The sequence below is a fragment of the Neltuma alba genome, unplaced genomic scaffold (assembly GCF_004799145.2).
Source record: "Neltuma alba isolate B1F8T4 unplaced genomic scaffold, ASM479914v2 tig00010237_pilon, whole genome shotgun sequence".
Lineage (NCBI taxonomy): Eukaryota > Viridiplantae > Streptophyta > Magnoliopsida > Fabales > Fabaceae > Neltuma > Neltuma alba.
Genome location: NW_021635167.1, coordinates 249,111 through 269,273, shown reverse-complemented (window position 1 = coordinate 269,273; position 20,163 = coordinate 249,111). Strand labels below are relative to the sequence as shown.

General features: G+C 33.5%; 2 protein-coding genes across 2 annotated transcripts; one reads left to right on the top strand and one right to left on the bottom strand.

Annotated features, from left to right (window-relative positions):
* Nucleotides 1–3,606: 3,606 nt before the first annotated feature.
* On the bottom strand, nucleotides 3,607–4,138 carry LOC114755201 (protein COFACTOR ASSEMBLY OF COMPLEX C SUBUNIT B CCB3, chloroplastic-like). Its single transcript, XM_028944070.1, has one exon. It carries the CDS (start codon nucleotides 4,045–4,047, stop codon nucleotides 3,607–3,609), a length of 441 nt encoding a protein of 146 aa, XP_028799903.1. The 5' UTR covers nucleotides 4,048–4,138.
* Nucleotides 4,139–10,362: 6,224 nt separating this feature from the next.
* LOC114755202 (PXMP2/4 family protein 4-like) lies at nucleotides 10,363–13,333 on the top strand. Its single transcript, XM_028944071.1, has 4 exons — nucleotides 10,363–10,890; nucleotides 12,267–12,498; nucleotides 12,865–12,989; nucleotides 13,122–13,333. The coding sequence occupies exons 1-4, from the start codon at nucleotides 10,573–10,575 to the stop codon at nucleotides 13,185–13,187; spliced, it is 741 nt and encodes a 246-aa protein (XP_028799904.1). The 5' UTR covers nucleotides 10,363–10,572; the 3' UTR covers nucleotides 13,188–13,333.
* Nucleotides 13,334–20,163: the final 6,830 nt, after the last annotated feature.

Here is a 20,163-nt window from a genome sequence, read left to right as displayed (position 1 = left end):
CTTTGGGACTTTAACAGCAACAACCTGCCTCCTTTGGCGAAGCCTAGCTTGATAAACCTACCCACACAAAGAAGTTCAAATTTTCAGGAATTTGAGATACACTTGGAAAAACAATTAAGAATTCACAAAACTTCCAAAACCTTAGGAAGATAAAACCATAAAAATAAGTAAACCTGGCCCAGGGATGCTGCAGCTACAGGCATAGGTGAAATCTCTGAAAAAAGTTCATCAATAGGCAAACCAAGTTCTTGTTCTATCATACTGAAAGCAACTTCCGTAGAAAACGGGCTTATTCGATCTTGCAACAATGAGAGTTCATCCACATATGATGGTGGTAACAAATCCTACAAGAATAATTTATTTAAAATTTTTGTATATCAAATTTTCGTCAATGTTATATGGAAACAAGCCTGCAAACACATAAATGAATTCCCATCCTCCTAGATAAGCAAGAACAGACATGGAGTTTAGAAAGTGATTGAGATTAATAAAGTTAATATATCTTATGCAAGTAATTACCAAGATAGGACACCAATGGTGAATTAATACCCAAACAACAATCAAGTTATAATACTATCAAATGCCTACGTATAGGCCATTGGCCCATTACAACAAAAATATCAAGAGCAAAAGTAAGAATACATCAATAGGGAACATTCTAATACGAAGTGCAACAGAATGGCATGCTTTGTATATGTACTTTAAATAGCATAACTGAATTTGAAGAGAGAATTAATCCCAATGACGTTTTTATTTGCACTCATTTAGCATAATGAAAATTGACAAGAAAAAGAAGCTTTATCATCAAGTAAATAACAATTCAACAGGAAAGTTATATGAAGTGTATTAAAAGACCAGCAACACATAGAAGGAACACTTAAAAAAAAAAAAAATATCAGACTGGATGTAACTTACTGGACGAGATGAGACAGCCTGAGCAATTTTAATATATGCCTGCGAGAAAGTAACAAAACACTTCAATTTTTAAAATGAAGTTGCTTTTATCCAAAGCGATTGAAAGAGTTGTAACTGATATCACTGGATTAGATTAGAAATTTTAGTACACTAGCATCATATAAACAAAATACTGACATGCGACAATAAACAATATCATCCACAAAACTCAGCATCCATAGCAGAGTAGCCTTAAATAACAGAACCGTTGTGGTTACAAAAAATGCACATTGGACCTACTACCAAATATTATGAGATATTCCATAAAAATGGCAGTTAGGCATGGGACTCTCTTAGGCATTACAACAAGAACCTTGATAAAAAATATCAGTAAAGGTGAGTTGATGCAGACACTTCTACAAATTTAAGATGATCAAGCGATACATTGAATTTTTACTTAAACAGTGCTCCATGCCCGAGGATTTCCAATTTAGAGGATTGACATTCTGAAAATTACATAATGTACTTCATTCTTCTCCAGCTGCCAAAGAATATAGCAGATATATGGCTCAAAAGGACGTCAAAGGCAAAACCTGGAGTGAGAAAAAGAATGAAGAAAACAGAGGGAACATTTATAATAAACAGTATAACTCAACCGGACACTCACGAATCATAATGATTCAGTTCAACAACAAGATGAAAATCCAAAAACCCAAAAAGTTCATGAAAACTTATGAAGAAAACGAAATGCAGAAACCTCGGCTTGAACAAACTGAAAGCTGCAATGATTGAGCTGATCCATTTACACCACTTGAACAAAGTCACACGGTAATTCGACGTCTTAGAAAAACAGTATGGACCCCATTTATCATTACCAATCAAAATCAGAATGACACCAAGTTGTAGGAAAAGGGGATCAGAAAAAAGCCCAAGACTTTATTATAGTTTAAAAAAACTTGACATACCGGCCCAAGTTCCACCAATATCTTCCTGAGTTCTGCAGCTCTAACCTACAAGTAAAGAAACAAAACGGAACATTCAGTGCTTGCCAACGCAACCCGCAAATCATAAGCTTCAAAAATTTTATCCTCGCGTAATAATGAAAATCCAATCTCTCCATCAGAAACATACTGCAAATAAACCAATTAGGTTGCACAAAACAAATTTACAAACCTCAAACATTTCATCAGACCGCTCCATCAGTCTGTCAATGAAACGGAGGCCAAACCATTTGCCAAAAGTAGTTCCTATCTGAAACAACCGGCGAATAACAATCAAAGGCTTTCTCCTATAAATGGCAGCAATCTTAGATATCCTGTACTCAGCCAGAGAGTCCGCCTCCGAGTCGCTGAGCTCGAAGAGGTAACCAGACTTCGCCGTGAAGGTATCGACTTCACCACGCTCACCACCGGCAGCGATGGCAGCACATATGCCGGATCGGTGGGTCCCAGAAATTTGACGGGGATGAGGGAAAAGTGGAAGAAACCAGAAGGGGCGAGACGAACGGCATTGGTTGAGGCATAGAGAAGAAGAAGATTGGGGTTTGCGAGTGGCGGGAAACGATGAGAGAGAAAGAGAAGGATGTATAAGCATTTGTAGCGGGAGGACCGTCAACTGTAAAGTGGAGTCACAGTATGAAGGTGGGAAGGAATGGAGTGGAATTTTGCAGAAGCTATTTGTTCCGTAACTCTCAGAAAGTCTCGACCTCAATTTTTTGTGAAGAAAATATTTGAAAATGCCACAAGCTAGCTTCGGGACCGCGCATGGCTTATCTTTTTTTTGACCAGAACCGTGTGGCTTACCTTATGTCAGATTTTCAAGATGCTAAAATTATATCGACGTAAGCATCAAGCTACAGGCATTAGGGCATATATTTATAAAAATTCTTATCCTTTTTAAATAAAAAAATAGATGTTGGCACAAAGAAAATTAAAAAAAAAAAAACAGATAAAAAGAATATGCGAATAATGTGGCATCAAGCTTGCCTATTAGAACCTTCCACAACTAACTCTCCCGATAAATATCATTAATATGATAAGTGTAAATCTAAAAAGAGATTCTCATCTAAAAAAACTATCCTATCAAATGAAAGAGTCTCTTAAACTTATAAATTAGTTCACAAATTATTTATGTATAGTAAATATAATTCCAGTGTCCAAACAATACTTATTATAACTCATTAATTAACCCATCGCTCATATAATTAATAAATAATTACTTAATTACTAAAACAATCTCGAACAGCATCATTTTTCTTTCTTCTCAACTATATATAAAAAACAGTCAGGACAATATATTGTTGTCGCATATTTCTACATCACAAAGTCTTCTATTACGGCATATTAACTTGATATGCATAGTTTACAATTAATTCAGTAATCGGTTTATATCATTAACTTCAGTACTTGTTACAAATCATAACATTTGAATTGCGAATTACACGATCCAGAACAATTGTTGATGTTGATTCAACCATTGACTCTGTTGATTTCTTGAATCATAAGATCTGATCTAGAAGTACAAGATTTTGATTCCTCTGTAGTCTGTTCTCAACCATCTCATTATCCACGTACCTACTGAAGCCACTAGCACAACAAAGTGACCAAATTTGTATACTCATATACATCCATTGACAAGAATGTAATGGCTACAATCTCCAAATCGTTCCAATTTCATCGGATGTGCCCAAAGGAACGATGGAACACATTCTGATCATGCACCCAAATCCCACATATGTAATCTAATTGACTTGCTGAGAAAGAAGAACAAGCAGCCCTTGAGGTCCCACCAATATCTCATTAAAAAACTGAGTAAACCAAACCAAACCACTGGAGTCACGTCCACACCAGCGAGCGGAGGGATCACTTTGCGGGTCTGAACAAGAAGTGGTTCTGTGGGAGCATAAGCTATAACATATGGGAACTTTCCCACAGGAAGCTTGGGATACCAGGACATGACTATTCTCAAGATAAACAGAAATCCAAACACTGACAGAAAGGGACCTAAAAACCCAATTGCTAGCTTTGCAGTGGCAGGATCCAAATCTGCAAGAGCCAACGTCAAGTTGAAGTTTGTAAGAGGAAGTGCATGTGTTATTTCTGTTGTGGCCTGCTTTAGAGTATTGGAAACTGCATTTGAGTTGGAAGAGGCCATCGATGAAGTCACCACCGCATCCAACGTTGAGAATACAGTGCCGGCACTACATTGCAAGTTTTGAGATCGACCATCTGCAGCTCTCTTGGTTGAAAACTTGATCTTTCCTGCAATACTTGAAACGTCAGATTATAAGGTAAGTAGAACATGGTACCAGTAAGTACAAAAGCCAAGCATTCTATTCAGTCGTCATTCAAGTGCCGGATCCTATAAAGTAAGGTGTGGCCACCAATTTAACATATATAGCAGTAGGTTAAATGTACTATAAGAGTTGCATTTGAATGCTAAGCGTAATATAAGAGTTGCATTTGAATTTGATGGAATTCAGAAAAACAAAAACAAAAACGATGACCAGTTATGAAAATTTGTACAGTATCCATGCTTCTTTGGCATTTTTTTTTTTTTTTAAAAACGATGAAATTTCGTAAATGGCTGTAGGTGATAAGTGATCTCCTCGGTACCAAATACAACTTCATATTTACTCTCTAAGTTAAGCCAAACGGAATCATTCAGTGTCAAGTAGAAATAAGCAAAGCAGAGGTGGATAGCAACTCTGTTTTGATGGAAGCAACTTTAATTAGCATATCAATAATTCAATTAGAAGAATGCCGATTAATGCCAATCTCATGAATCACACATAGATGAATGTCAAGTTGCAATAAAAATTGTTGAAAACTGATTAAATTAAGCTTGCTAAATCTGTAATTGTTCTGCATTTCTTCACTGATCTAAAGATGCTGAGAGAGAGTGAAAGAGAGAGAGATGGATTAATAGACAATTCAAACAATAAAAAATATTTGAACAACAGCAAAATCAAATGAATATTACTTTAAAAAGAAATTGAACCTAGGCCATATAAAAAGTGTGTTATGGATGATCTGTGAACCTATTCAACATTTAAGCAGAATACTAGTTTCAGATATCCCCTAGCAATACTCTACTGCTGCTTAGTGCCAATATAAGATCAAAACTTAGATACTTAATCCTTGTCCGTTATTGTGTTCACCTGAGGACCATTTTCAAATAAAAATCTATGAAGGACTGAAATGAGACACTAATGCCTAACCTTTGGAACAAGAATTCATTCTACTCAAGAAAGAGTGACCTGGCAAACAAAATCATTCTCAAAATCAGGAATACGAGCTTGTTGGCTGAATCTTGGTAGAGGCAAGCATGTTATCTTTTTCTCGTTAGCATTTGGGTTAGGTTTGTATTTCCCCTTTCCTTATCATCAGCAATAACCACACAAATTCAAGATAAGAGCAAATAAGAACTCATTGAAGCCCCAAAACAAGCAAAATTAAAGTGAATGCTCCAAATTATTCAGCCCTTCGAAGCATTCCCCAAGAAGTTTACGGATTTCCTACTGGCTACAATAGAAGCTGCACGGAATTTTCAAATTAAAGAACACATAAAGGGGAGCGGAAGATACTCACAGAGACATTGAAATTGCTCGGCTTATATATAGAAGGTTTCCATCCTACATAATTGAATACAGAAAGAGAGGAGATGGAAGTGAAAAAGAAGACCACTTGGAAAATCCACAAAGAGTGAAAACGGAAAAAGTAAAAAAAATAAAAAAGAACAATACCTTTTACATGAACGATGTTCGGAAGATAAGATTGCGAAGCTAGCATTATCAGCAGTGATAACGAGAGAGAGTACGATAGTGAGGGAGACCGTGTTTTTGATATCGAACTGCATTTTCCGGGTACGCTGTCGTGAATAACAATAACCTCGGGTGAAATGGTAAGATGACCCGAATCCGACGTGGAGGCTTCTTTTGATAAGCTATTGTGCCACGTGTGCTTCTCCCACTTGCTACATAGGCAACATTCTCCAATCCGCACACGAGTGAAAAATTTACACGCAAAAATGTTAAAGCTTCATAGACATATTTCTTGTATTGCCATAACTTACTTTGATTGTGAAGAAATACAAACTATTTGAGTAGGGTTCAATTTTGGGATCTCACCTATTTTGCTTTTCCTGTTTAAGACTTGTATTGAATTGAGTTACTCAGTTGTACTAACATTTTCAACATTTTTTTTTTTTATGAACATTTTCAACATTATTGATTTAACATTATCACATGCAAGAAGAATTTGTTGAATGGTCTTTTTCTCCATTCAAATTTCAGTGGCGCTTCACAAAAGAATGTTCATGCATTGTTTTAAACGTTTACTAGCCACTCCTTTTTTTAAAAACTGATGTTGTGTTTCTGTTAGTCTAACTTTAGTTGTATGGTTTTTCTCATTTTATAAAATTGATCTGCAGATACCTCTTCTATCTTAGAATTAAATCTTTATGCGCTTATCATTAGACCAAATTTGTTGATGACATGAAGTCTCTCCATTTTTCAAAAGAACTTTGGGAGAAAACATATGATGAGCTAGTGTCTCTCAGCTTCTCTCTCTCTCGATTTTATTTCATTCACATTTTCTCTTACTCCTCCGGTCCTTAATATAGGACCCATTTAACTAATTTGATTAGATTAAGAAAGTTAGGTAAGTTAGTTAATTATAAGAAAAGTGACACATTTTTCCTAAAACACCATAATCATCTTTTTTAATACTCCATCTCCCTCTTCTATTTAATTATGGTTGAGGGAGTATTTATAGGGATAATTTAGAGAAAATTGATAAAATGAGAAATGGGTCTTATATTTAGGACCAAAACCAACTCAAGAATTGGGTCCTATTAAGGACCAGAGGAGTATTATATAAAAAGGAGAAAATTTATTCCCCCTTACTTTCTTTCTTGTTTTCTCTTTCCTTACTTCTGTTTTAGGGTGTGTTTAGATGAAACCAAACCATAGTTTGGAGAATAGCTTCTGGAGAATAGATTCTGAAAAAAATAGATTTTGGAAGAATAGATTTTGTGAAAAAGTGATTTTGAGAAGTGTGAGTGTTTGGATAGTTGTTATTAGAAGTACTTTTTATATAACAAATTGGCATAAAATAAATATGAATAATATAGAAAAAATATATTTTATGATATATTTTAATTTGAAGGAATAAAATTGTTAATAATATATTTTTATTTAACATATATTAATAATATATAATATAATATAATTAATAAATAATTAATTGTATATATATTTATAAGATATAAGATTAAATATGTTTATAAAAAACAACAAGATACATATTCTATAGGCTCTCACACTCTCCCTTTTTTCTCTAAAAGTAAAAAATTTCTGCTTTCCCAAAACCATGGTTTTGAACCCAAACCATGGTTTTGATTTTTTTAAGGGTGTTTGGCTAACATTTTTCCCAAACCATGGTTTGGGGTGCTTGCCAAACACACCCTTAATCTCATTATAGATATTGATTACATGAAGAGAATAAACAAACGAGATACTTCTCTTCGATCCTTAATCCTAATATAAGACCTATTTAACTAATTTTGATTAGATTAAGGAAGTTAAGTAAGTTAGTTAATTATAAGAAATATGACATGTGTTTCCTAAAACACCATAATCATCTTTTTTAATATCTCTCTCTCTCTTATTTGATTATGGTTGAGGAAGTATTCGTATGGGTAATTTAGAAAAAATTAATAAATATGAAAAATTCTTATTTAGGACTAAATCAATTTAACAATTAGATCCTATCTTAAGGATCGGAGGAGTACCATAAATATTTTTTCCCCTATCAGTCTTGGCCAGCATCTCTTAGATATCTTATTGGGTACCACAAATAGAGAACAACCAGGTAATAAAGAAATCCTATGGGTTATTGGGATATGCCTTTTGAGACTTGAGATGGAAACTTGGCTTTGCAAGTTGCAACACAGCTAGAATGACAATGATTATCAATACAAATAGGACAGATTTTGCCAGCGGTGCCACTACAAAACTCAATGCATGAACACAGGAACCATAGTCATCTGTTGCCACATGAACACCAGCCTGCAAGTTTCATAAATGTTTATCTAATTTTTTCCGTACTGTATAAAGCTGGTGATCGATTAATTAATTTCAGGAAATCTTACATCTCAAGCAAAATCCATGCAAAAAAAAAAAATTAAAGCAACGGATTAAAAAATAATGGAAGAAGTAATCGGTGAGAAGTATCTATATAATCTATAAATAACTTGTTCAAATAAGTTGTGTTTTCTGTGGTTTTCCCATGTTACAACTTTTGTCCAATTCTGTCGATAAGGAATGGATCGGTTGAAACAATGGAGGGATCCGAATCGGACCTAAATGGGAATGACATGAAAAGTTTTCAATTAAATCACTGTTTGTATATATTTGGTTGCAATTTAGCTTATTTATTGATTGATGACTTTTTCCCCCCCAGTTTGTGCATTGCTTCAAAATAAAGGGAACATTCATCCGGGCAGGTTCTTCAGTCACACTTGATATATATTTTTGTTATTGTTAGTTGTTTAAAATATATATATATATATGCACTTATAAATTACCTATAGACTATGGATACATGTTACTCCTTCAGTCCTAAATATAAGACTTAATTATTGAATTGATTTTGGTCCTAAATATAAGACCTATTTCTCATATTTATCAGTTTTTCCTAAATTATCTCTATGGATACTTCCTCAACCATAATCAAGTAGAAGAGAGAGGAAGGATATTAAGAAAGATGATTATGATGTTTTAGGAAAAACATGTCATATTTCTTATAATTAACTAACTTACCTAGCTTCCTTAATCTAATCAAATTAGTTAAATAGGTTTTATATTAAGGACCGGAGGAGTATTTTATTATTCCTAGTTGTTAAAATACGTATGCATACTTGTATATTTACTCAACTTGATAAATCAAAGGCACCTTGGCCGAAGTTTTGTTAGAATACGTATTTATCACTTTATGGGAACAAATTAAAGGATAAGAAGTGTAATATATAAATGAATGAAATTACATGATGCTGAGTAGCAGGAAAATGAAGCAAACAAAAACTTCGCCATATGCAATGGAGCTTCTCACAGCACTATAAAGCCTGAAAGAATTGTAACTCTCTACTGCTGATGGAGGAAGGCTTCAGGAGAGTTAAATTTATACAACAGCTCCCACATTTATCATATATTTCTGTTTTGGCCTGAAATTCTAGGGGCTTTTGGAGGGTAATTATTGTGGATTTTTAAACATACTACTATAATAAATACAATTATAACATGCATATGTTAGTTTATTATTTTTTTAAAAAAGCACGTTAGCTGAGGAATGCCTCAGAAAAGTCAATTATAAGCTTCAAATGACATAACTGATTAGCGTACAGTTAATGCAAGTAATCTGTAAACTAACGGTTTCCATTTCAGAATTTTTTTTTAAAATAAAAGGGAAACGTTAACTATTCATTTACCAATTATTTTACCTTCTTATGTCTCAATCTACTCCAATCATATATTTCATGCCGTAATTCTTTTTGGTAAAAATTATAGCAATTAAATCAAAGATATTTTAGGTTGGCAAAAAAAAAAAACATATTTTAGTAAAATACTATTAAATTTTAGGGGGAAATGGGAGTAAATCTCTCCTTGAAAAATTAATTGGCAAATAGCCCTTAGGATGATGGATAAACTTTTTTTTTTTTGGATAAAAAGGGAAAAAATATTAATAATATAAATATAAAGTATATCATAAAGGCAATACCAAAGAAGGAAAAAAAGGTTAGCAAATATAAATGAAGAATGATTAACTACTACCACAGTTAACTATAGTAAATAGAGAGAGGTCAAAATATTCTCAAGACTACACTTCCTATTCCTTTCATTTGACCAGCCACCTGAATAAATTGTCTAAATGGGTACCAAAAGTTGTAGTGATGTGATCTTAGAAGGGAAAAGAGAGAATTCAATAATCTTAAAAAGAGTGAAATGGAGATACTCATAATTAAATAAGTGATCCCCTCTATTTTTCAATTCATCAAAAGTGTTGAAAAAATTGACCTTAAAAATAGAATATTTCCTATCATAATTATAAAACTTTATTTATAGACTGTAAATGAGGTTTTATAATTAGGACTGAAAAAAATATTAAGAATGATAAAAAATAACGTATATTTTTCTGCTTCTAGTTTTATGCAGTATAATGGTCCAACAAATGGTATTAATGAATTTACAAATTGATTCAGAAACAACATAATGCCAGTAGCCAAATGTAAATTAGCCTAATCATGAGTGAAGGCTAGACTGGAGAATAACACGATATTCATCGGTGAGTTATTTTTCCTTTTTACTTTTCTTTTGTCAATTTGAGAGTCAGAACGTCACGTCGTTTGAGGCGTGCAACAAGACGCGTTAGATTTTGCCGACTCTCTATTCGCTTTGGCCCAAACAAAAAACGACTCTCCATGCTCTTCTCCAATTTCGTCGGGTTCTCGATGTCCCTCGCGGTTGTGCCTGAATAGCTTTAGATACCTGGTCGTCATTAGATTTTCATGTTGAATTTACGTAAAAAGTTTGTCAAATTTTGAGTTTTCTGCTCAACGTTTGCAAGATTGCGTGAATGAAGCTTATAGTTCATAGGAACAACTTCACAAAAATCTCTGGCAATGAGCAACTTCAATATCATGCGGGACATCGCCAAACGCTGCTTCCTCCAACCGCGCGATAGAAAATTAGCGTTAGATGGCGGTGCTTTACGCGAATTCCGTTCTTTTACATATTTGCGCCAGTGCCCACCATGTGTTCGATATTATCACGAAATGAGAAAACGGTCTTCGCCTTCGTTTACTTCATCGAATTCTTCTTCGTTTTTTCTGAAGTTTGGGTTTGTGAGTTGGTATCTGCGGAAGCTCGAAACCCAGCCAATTATCACAAAGAGCATAACATCATCACTTATTTTTATTGCAGCTGACTTGACTTCGCAGGTGAAAGGTTTTTGTTTTGCATCCTAGAGATTCTCATTGCTCTGATATTGTAGCTGCGATAGGCTAATTTCAACTTGTATGTATTTTATGCAACGACGCCGTGAATCTATGGAAAGTGGAATGCTGCAAATATAATTAATTGTTCGAGATAATTTCCCTGCTTGGGTTTTTACTTAACATTTTATAGTTTGAAATGCATAGTTCCCTAAAATGGCACTAGCTGACAATGAGTTGGAGCTGAACTGTTTTGTTTATGCATTTAAATTAATTTTTTTTAGCATGTAGCTGTAGGCTCGTGACTTGTCACTGTTTAAGCCAAATGTGCCTTGGGTGAGTTTGGAGGGCTTTGTGCCTACAATTTGTTTAATCATCAGAGTATCGAAGCTTCAACCCTTCCCTTGAAAGGGGTTCGAAATGAGCTAACTCTATTCCCAATTTAATTTCATGATCTTTCTAGTTTCTATATGCATCATTTTTCCCTCACTAGCCTTGAAAGTCATTAGAAATTCTATTTTGGCTTGATCATGGTTAGCACCCACTTGTTCGTGTGCATTACGAAGTCAGACCTTTTTCCGTGATGCTTTGCTTTTCTTTACCTCCGTTTCTGGCAGGTTTGTGGAATAGATTTTTAGAACTACTTTTGTCTTCAGGTCAATAATACAGTTCCTTTTTAACATTCATGCTAGTTGCCGTTCATAATATTCATTGAGCTTGTGACTGTAATAATTTTAATGCTTTTGTCTTCTTGTTTATCTTTTAACATGGTTTGATTTGCCACTGTTTCACAATTACGTATACTCAATTATTTGCAGTGTTTGTTTTAAACATTTTCTCTCTTTCCGCAATGGCACAGAAAAGACTTCCACTTAAGTTTTGAATACTGGCCATCAGTTTCTGTTTCTAGTAATTTTTTCCAGTCCAAGGCACAAGTTGGTCTTCATCCCTATTACGAGGCAGTGGCGTAAAAATTTTTCTCTGTTGTACAATGTGAGGCACATAAGATTTGTTACCAGTTTCAGGGTTTCCCCCAGTTGGGATTGGTTTCTTCCTTTCTGTGAATGTAAATTCCAAGTTTATTTGCTTGAATAATTTATTGCATAAGCTCCTAGTTTATTTTTACATTAAAAAGTGGACAGTCAATGTATGCTTCATGTGAAATGCCTTTGAAAAATCTTTAGTAAAATGTCCTTTTTATTTCATTTATATATTTATTCAAACAAAGAAGCAGTTTTCTATTTCTAACAAATTCCTGACAATGAACCTTATCCATGATTATGTTGTCCAGTTAGAGAACATTTTTTCACTGCTTGTCTTATCCTTCCCGGTTTTATCTTAGTATTTGTGCCTTAGTTAACTTAATGATTTATACATGCTAGACAATTACCATGCCATCGGAGTCTGCTTCCTATGACTTGAAAAGGACATTGAGCATGGGAACATATGCGTTATTCATTATGGGGCCATCACAACATATGTGGTTTAACTTCTTGTCCAAGGTTTTCCCAAAGACAGATGTGCCATCAACCTTGAAGAAAATTTTCATGGGGCAGGCGGTATTTGGTCCTATCATCAATACTGTTTTCTTCTCTTATACCTCTGTTCTGCGAGGTAATTCAAAACTTTTCCCTTCCAGAATGTTGTCACCTTCCACTTTCTCATATATCTAAAAGCCTCCTAGTTTGTGTAATCATTCATCAGTAAGGAATCTTGATCAATCAAGATATGTTTTTTTTACTTCCTAGAGGTCTATAGGAGTCTTTACTATACTTGCATGATGGTCCTTCACAGCTTTTCATTCAGATTCAACAGAGTGTAAATTTGGGTCATATAATGGGCATGCTCTGTGCTACATGTAACACACTAAATTGATGTCTCATTAATGCTTATTTCAAGTCAGCTGATACAATTTTTTCCTCCTCATTTTGTAGCATAACACTGTTGTAATTCTGATGAATAATTTTGTGCCAATTTCAGGTGAAAGTGGTTCTGAAATCGTTGCTAAGTTGAAGCGTGATCTGCTTCCCACACTTCTGGGCGGTGCTATGTTTTGGCCTGTCTGTGATTTTGTGACATTCAAATTCGTTCAAGTTCAGTTACAGGTTTGTATATTATAAACCAAGGCCCCTCTCTGTTCATAATTTTTGTTCTGTTTCAACTTTCAATTTGATGTTAATGAATGAACTCTTCTAGCTGCTCAACTAATGTTTATCTTCGTTTTGCGAATGGTGCAGCCATTGATGAACAGTTCCTGCGCCTATGTGTGGACTATTTATTTGACATACATGGCAAACCGATGAACGGATGAAGTGCCAGTTTGGTCAGGGCTAGGATTTTCATGTTTTCCTTTTTGCAGCAATTCCTCTCAATGGTAACAGGTCCATGTAGTGGTCAATTATTGATTTTGAAAGATTCAGTTTTGATGAGAGCACTCAAATTTTTTTTTTTTTATTTCTTGGGTTCCCCTCTAGTGACGTGTTCGTTTGGGTTTCAAAGAGAACAAAATTGGGGGCCAAAAAAAAAAAACGCAAAATGAAGAAGGAAAACTGCAATTTAGACTAAAACAATTTTGATCTCCCTTGTCACTTTATCAGTCTTTTCAATTGAGAGGACTCATGATCTCTAATATCCTAAAGCACATTCTCTTCTAAAGTTGTAGCTTTATTTTCTGATGATGTTCTTAAGTAAATAGTAGGGATGTTCATCTAGCATGCCTTCCATGTTATTTTCTGGCCAAATTTAACCAAATTGAGTCAAAGGCTAAAAGGGGAAGGTTGATTGGGTTGAGTTGCACAGTCCAATCGGCTAGCGTAGCCTTGCTTGATCTGATACGTGACATCGATCTATATGTTTGTTTTCTGCCGTAAATGATTTGAAAGGGTTTTTTCTTCTTACTAGGCTCAAAATTACTCTTGTACGTGTGAACATTGTTCAACTTTGTCCTGAAACAATCGAAGGTGGTGTTTGTGGATCAAAGTTTCTTCGCATCAAAACAAGTGAACTTTGAATGAGAATTATAGTCATCATGATGGTCAAATCAAATCCAATTGATTTTTTTCTCCTCAATTTGTTTCCATCTTTTGTCGTCCCCCGGCGCCCCCTTCCTTTTTTCCCACGAATTCGAGGGGTATTGGCGACCTAAAATTATAAGTGATATCAAATTCGCAATCTCCCTTACAAGAGAATCTTTATGTCACTGGGCTATAAAGCTTTTGCTATCTCTTATGCTCTTTATTGCAATAAGGTTGTATTGGCATAAGAGATGGAAGAAAATATTTACACATTTAAATTTTTTCTAAGAATAACAATATCGAACAATGACACTATTTAAAAGCAACCTTGCAAGGAAACCATACATGACAATTCACACTTATTAATACATTTCTGCTGTCAAAGTGCGAACAAATTGATAAATTAATAACGAATAAAAAAGAAAATACAAGAATTTATGAGACAAATTTACTTGGACTTTGTCCATTAAAATTAAAATCAACATTTGGGCATGTCGGTTGGTGGTGCCATGCTAGCGTCTGTTGATCAGGATTATTACCATTCTTCATAAATAAAAAAATATCTTGAAAAATACGTTGCATTTTTCTTATGTATTTATTGTCTTTAATCAATTTAACTAACATTTTTATTTATATAATTTGATTATTTGTATTTTATAAATAAAAGTTGAGGAAATGCATCAGAGAATAAAAATGAACGTAAACAATAAAAATCTAAAGATCTAAATTTATTTGAAAATTTGGTCAAAACATTTAAAAGGGTTTATTAATTATTAACTATGTGTCATACCATAATTACTCAATTCCTTGTACATTTTTGGCGTCCATTCACACTCAACATAAGGAAAGGAAAATTAAATACATATACAGTACATAATTAGATACATTGTATAAATAAAAATTTAAACTAGTTACTCTTCTCCCCCTAATTAACAATTACCCTTAATGGGCAAAACATTTCATAGAAAAATCAAGAGACCTGTCTGTTTTTGTTTTTAGTCTTATCTTTTAACCTATAGGGTTTATTTTGAACTTGATGGTTAGGATTTATCTATAACTATGTACCCACTACTCTTAGCATTTAGTTTAAACCTCCTTCACTCCTCTCTAGCCCTAGCCACCTCATCCCTTCCTCCTCTCTTGACACTGAAAATTCTCTCTTTGCTCTCTCTCTCTCTCTCTCATGCCGCACGCTCACAATTGTTATAGGGTTTTATTTCCAATTCATTTACGAGATGTTTTAGAGAGAACACAGTACTGAATCAATTATCTATATATGTTGCAAATGATCAAGTCTCCGTTTCTCTCTCTCCTTCTGTGAGAGCAATTTTCCTTTGCTTGTGTTTGTGGCTTGTGGCTTTTGAGGGTTCTTGTGTGTGGACAGTGATGGTGGTGGAGAATCCATCATCTAATAGACTAATTGATGGCGAATCGTTCGGATCTAGATTTATGATGAAGGTACTTTTGAATCAAAGTCATCAACTATTTCAATTTTATTTTGATTCGGTATGAAAGGCTTTGTGGTTGGTAAACTGGGAGGTAGTGGTTTAAGTCTTTATAGTGGTGATGGTTAGGATCTAGGAGCTTCCTTGTTCATATTGTGGTGGTGTCATTTCGACCTTTTCCTTAAGTTTTTTTTTTTGGGGTCCCATTTTGATTTTGGCGTCCATTTTTTTTTTGTGTAATTAAATACAAATATTTAGATTCAAAATAAACAAACACTATACCTAAGAAAAATCAATTTATTGTGTTAGTATTTGCTTTCTTTTGTGTAGATAATCATCAAACCAGAGAAAGTTTATGACAACAATGAAGACAAAGAGGATGGATGTATCATCGAATCTTATAGCATGTTGATTTTTGCCTATCAGATCAACGAGATACCCAAAGGTATATTAATAAATTTATGAGTATTTTGGCTGACATATGCTTTAGCAAGAAACTTGGGCATTTCCTCCTATTTGGTTCTTTAATAAAAGTATCAACAAACGGATATTTTTCTGTTTTTACATCTAAATAACATAACTATTTCTTCATTTGTTCAACTTTAGTTCTTATCCTTTCAGTTGGTTCATTTGTTAATTTAATATGATTATTTCATCGGCCATGACACCAAATAAAAGTAGACATTATTGCAACAGTTTCTGGATTAAAAATAACGGTAAAAGACTATGGATTTAGCACAAATATTTTGAATCGAAAGCTTAATTTGTAGATACCTAGAGGAAGTTTGTCAAGCTACTATGCCATTTCAGTAATCATCTCAACATAGTTAGTACCCAATTTATACATTTTCTAAAATAAATATTTTAAGAGTTTTTAGGAGAATTAAACTGATTTACAAGAAACAGGTTAGGTGGAAATTTTGGAAAGCAATGAAGCTATGAAATCTCTGAATTGAATTTACTTTTTTTACAGCAAAAGAGTTTTTCTAGTGGGTGATTCACCTTTACAAAGTAGTCATGGAGTTGGAATCGCACAACGGAGGTTTCACTTTGAGGTTCCCTAATTAGGGATCTCTAACTAGAAGAAAATATGACAATGTGTGGGATAAAAGATGACACATAGAGATGTGTGCGCTTAGAGAAGGTGGTTGAAGAGCTGAGGACAATAACGGAGGAAGTACAAATCAGGAATAGGATGTTTGCCAATCAAATCAACGATAGACCGAATGCACATATACTGGTAAGTATACTTTTTAATTGTACATTCATTTTGATATATTCTTGCACTTACATTGTAAAATAAACCCATACATTCTCTAAATTAATTAAACTTAAAAAGTTGGTAATTCAATTTGAGCTACAAATTATATATTATATTAAGGAGCGGAGGTACTATATAATACTTTTGAAATTATGTTGGTGCAGTTTATAGATAGATCACCAGTGATATTTAACACTCATCATACAATTTTTTTGCATCTCCAACTTTGGACTTTATCCTTTCAATCAATTCTTCACGTGTTAGCCCAAATAATAAAAAAAAAAGTGCTTCATTTGTTAATTGATCATGGTTATTTAATTCTTCCCGTGTATAAGATAACTTTTGAATATCGCATCTTAGCTTATAGCAAGTGCGTACGACAGAATATTTTTTATTAAAATGTTAGACACACTTATAAAGGCTAGATGCGCGTGATTAAAGGTCAGTCAAAAGCAAAGATTTTGATGTGCATCCGTGAGGTTAAGAATTCAAACCATAGTTTTAGCATAAACCAGAACATTCCGTCACTAATCACTGGTGAAATTTTTTCTTAACTAAACTAATTAGTAATAAAAATTTCATCCCTAATTTGTTGTTTGCTCATGATGAAATGGTTTCGTAGGAATAGTTTCAAAGTACAGTGAATGCTTTTTTGTCCTTAAGTATGTACGCTGACTTGTTGAGATATAGAAGTAAAACAACGCAACGAGACAGCAATATAATAAGAAATGTGAAAAGATATTTATTGTTCATATATTTGGTGTTTTCTTTTATATGTTACAATTTTTGAAATAATTCAGGTCCTTCTATAGGCTATAGAGATGTTTGAACATCCGATATATATTTTTTAATTTTTATCCCAATTAATAACATGTCTTTCTCTTTGTCTCTTTTTATACTTATTCTCTTTCATCTCTTTTCCAGTTTTCATACTCATTTTATCTCACTCACCCTCTCCATAAATAAAGTTATTTTTTGAAAAATAAGTTATATTTTTTTTTACGTATTTATTGTCTTTAACCAATTTTAACTAACATTTTTATTTATATAATTTGATTATTTGTATCTTATAAAAAGAAATCGATGGAATGCATAAGAGAATGAAAATCAATATAAACATTAGAAACCTAAACATCTTAATTTATTTAAAAATTTTGTCAAACATTTAAAAGGGTTTCTTGACTGTTAGCGAAAAGAAAAAATAGAAGGGTTTCTTGACTGTATGTCATACCATAATTACTCAATTCCTTGTACATTGGCATCCATTAATTCACACTCATCATAAAGAAAGGAAAATTAGATACATAGTATGTAATAAGATACATTGTATAAATGAAAATTTAAATCAGGTACTCTTCTCTAATTAAAAATTATCCTCAATGAGCAAAACATTCCATAGAAAACTCAAGAGAACTTTTCTTTTTAGTGTTATACTTTAACCTCTATAACTATTTTAAACCTTTTTAAATCCTCTCTAGCCCTAGCCGCCTCATCCCTCTTCCTCCTCTCTTAACACTAAAAACTACTCTCTCTATCTCTCTCACACACCGCACCCTCACAATTGTTGTAGGGTTTGATTTACAAGTCATTGACAAGATATTTTAGAGAGAAGAGAGTACTGAATTAATTGTCTACGTTACAAACGATCGAGTCTTGCTCCTTTCTCTCCTTTAGTGAGAGCAATTGTTCCTTTGCTTGGGTTTGTGGCTGAGGGGTTTCAAGGATTGTGTGTGTGTGTGTGTGTGTGGATGGTGATGTCGGTGGAGGATCCGTATAGACTAATTAGAATTATGATGAAGGTACTTTTAAATCAAAATCATCAACTATTTCAATTTTATTTAGATCTCGCATGAAATGCTCTGTGGTTGATGAAGTGGAAGGTAATGGTTAAGTCTCTATGGTGGTGATGGCTAGGATCTAGAAGCTTCCTTGTTCATATTATGGCAGTGTCATTTCAATCCCTTTTCCTTAATTTTTTTGTGTGTGGTTCTATTTGGTTTTTTGGCATCCTTTTCTTGTTTTTGATAATTTTAGGTATGGTTTTTGTCTAGTTTGGATCTAAGTCTTTGTATTTGTTGTATGTTTTCTCTTGTTTTTCTATTTGGTTTGGATTAAAAAAATCAATTTATCGTGTTGGAATTTGCTTTCTTTTGTGTAGTTAACTATCAAGTCAAACAAAGCTTATGACAATGATGAAGAGGCAAAGGGTAGAAGTATCATTGAATATTATTGCGTGTTGAATTTTGCCTATCAGATCAACGATACACCAAAGGTATGTTGATAAATGACTGTATTGGCTGATATATGCTTTAGCAAGAAACTTAGGTATTTTTCCCTATCTGATTCTCTAATAAAAGTAGCAACAAATGGATTTTTTTTTGTTTTTACATCTAAATACTATAACTATTTCTTCATCTGTTCAATTTTGGTTCTTATCCTTTCAGTATAGTTCATTTGTTAATCAAATATGGCGATTTCATTGGCCATGAGATCAAATGAAATAATGTTGTCATTATTGCTACAGTGGTTGATAATAATGGTAAAAACTATTGATTTAGCGTAAATATATATTTTGAATGGAAAGCTTAATTTGTGGATATCTAGAGGAATTCTGTCAAGCAGCTATCCTATTTCAGTAATCATGCGAACATAATTGGTACCCAATTTATACATTTTCTAAGATAATTGGGTTTTTTTTTTATAAAAGAGTTGTGGAGGGAATTAATCTAATTTACAAGAAACAGGTTTGGCGGAAACTTTGGTAAGCAGCGAAACTATGAAATCTCTTAATTGAATTTGCTTCTCTCTTTTTTCTTTTGTTTTCTTTTTTTTTTTAACAGAAAAAGAGTTCGTCTAGTGAGTGATTCAGCTTTACAGAGCAGTCATGGAGCTGGAATCACATAAGGCTATACTTCAGGGTTCCCTTAAGAGGGATCCCTGACTAGAAGAAAAGATGACAAGGCGTGGGAGAAAAGACGATAAATAGGGACATATACGCTTAGAAAAGGTTGCTGGAGAGCTGGGGACAACAACGAAGCAAGTACAAATTAGGGATGGGATGCTTCTTGATCAAATCAACGATATACCAAAAGCATGCATACTGACAAGTATACTTTTTAAATGTACATTCATTTGATATACTTTTTACTTGCATTGTAACACAAACCCATGCATCCTCTAAATTGATTAAACTTGAGTAGTTTGTAATTCAATTTGAACCACAAACTAGGTCTTATATATATTAAGAACCAGATAAGTATACTGTTGGTGTAGTTTGTAGATAGATCACCGGTGATATTTAACACTGATCATACAATATGTTGTGCATGTCCAACTTTGAACTTCATCCTTTCAATCAATTCTTCACTTGCTAGCCGAAATAAAAAAGTCTTCATTTGCTATTTGATTATGGTTACTTAAAATTATGTTCAAACGGAGGCCATGAGATTAGATTGAATAATAATGTAGCTAGTTATTGCGGCAGTAGTGATTTGTTAACTATCAAGAATGGTTAAAACTAACGATTTAGTTTTATTTTGAATTGAAATATCAATGGACA

Bases quoted from the DNA above. Each gene is read 5' to 3' on its own strand.
- LOC114755201 (XM_028944070.1), bottom strand. From the start codon at position 4,047: ATGGCCTCTTCCAACTCAAATGCAGTTTCCAATACTCTAAAGCAGGCC.
- LOC114755202 (XM_028944071.1), top strand. From the start codon at position 10,573: ATGAGCAACTTCAATATCATGCGGGACATCGCCAAACGCTGCTTCCTC. The intron at 10,891-12,266 runs GTGAAAGGTTTT...TATACATGCTAG, and splicing joins CAGCTGACTTGACTTCGCAG to ACAATTACCATGCCATCGGA. The intron at 12,990-13,121 runs GTTTGTATATTA...CGAATGGTGCAG, and splicing joins TCGTTCAAGTTCAGTTACAG to CCATTGATGAACAGTTCCTG.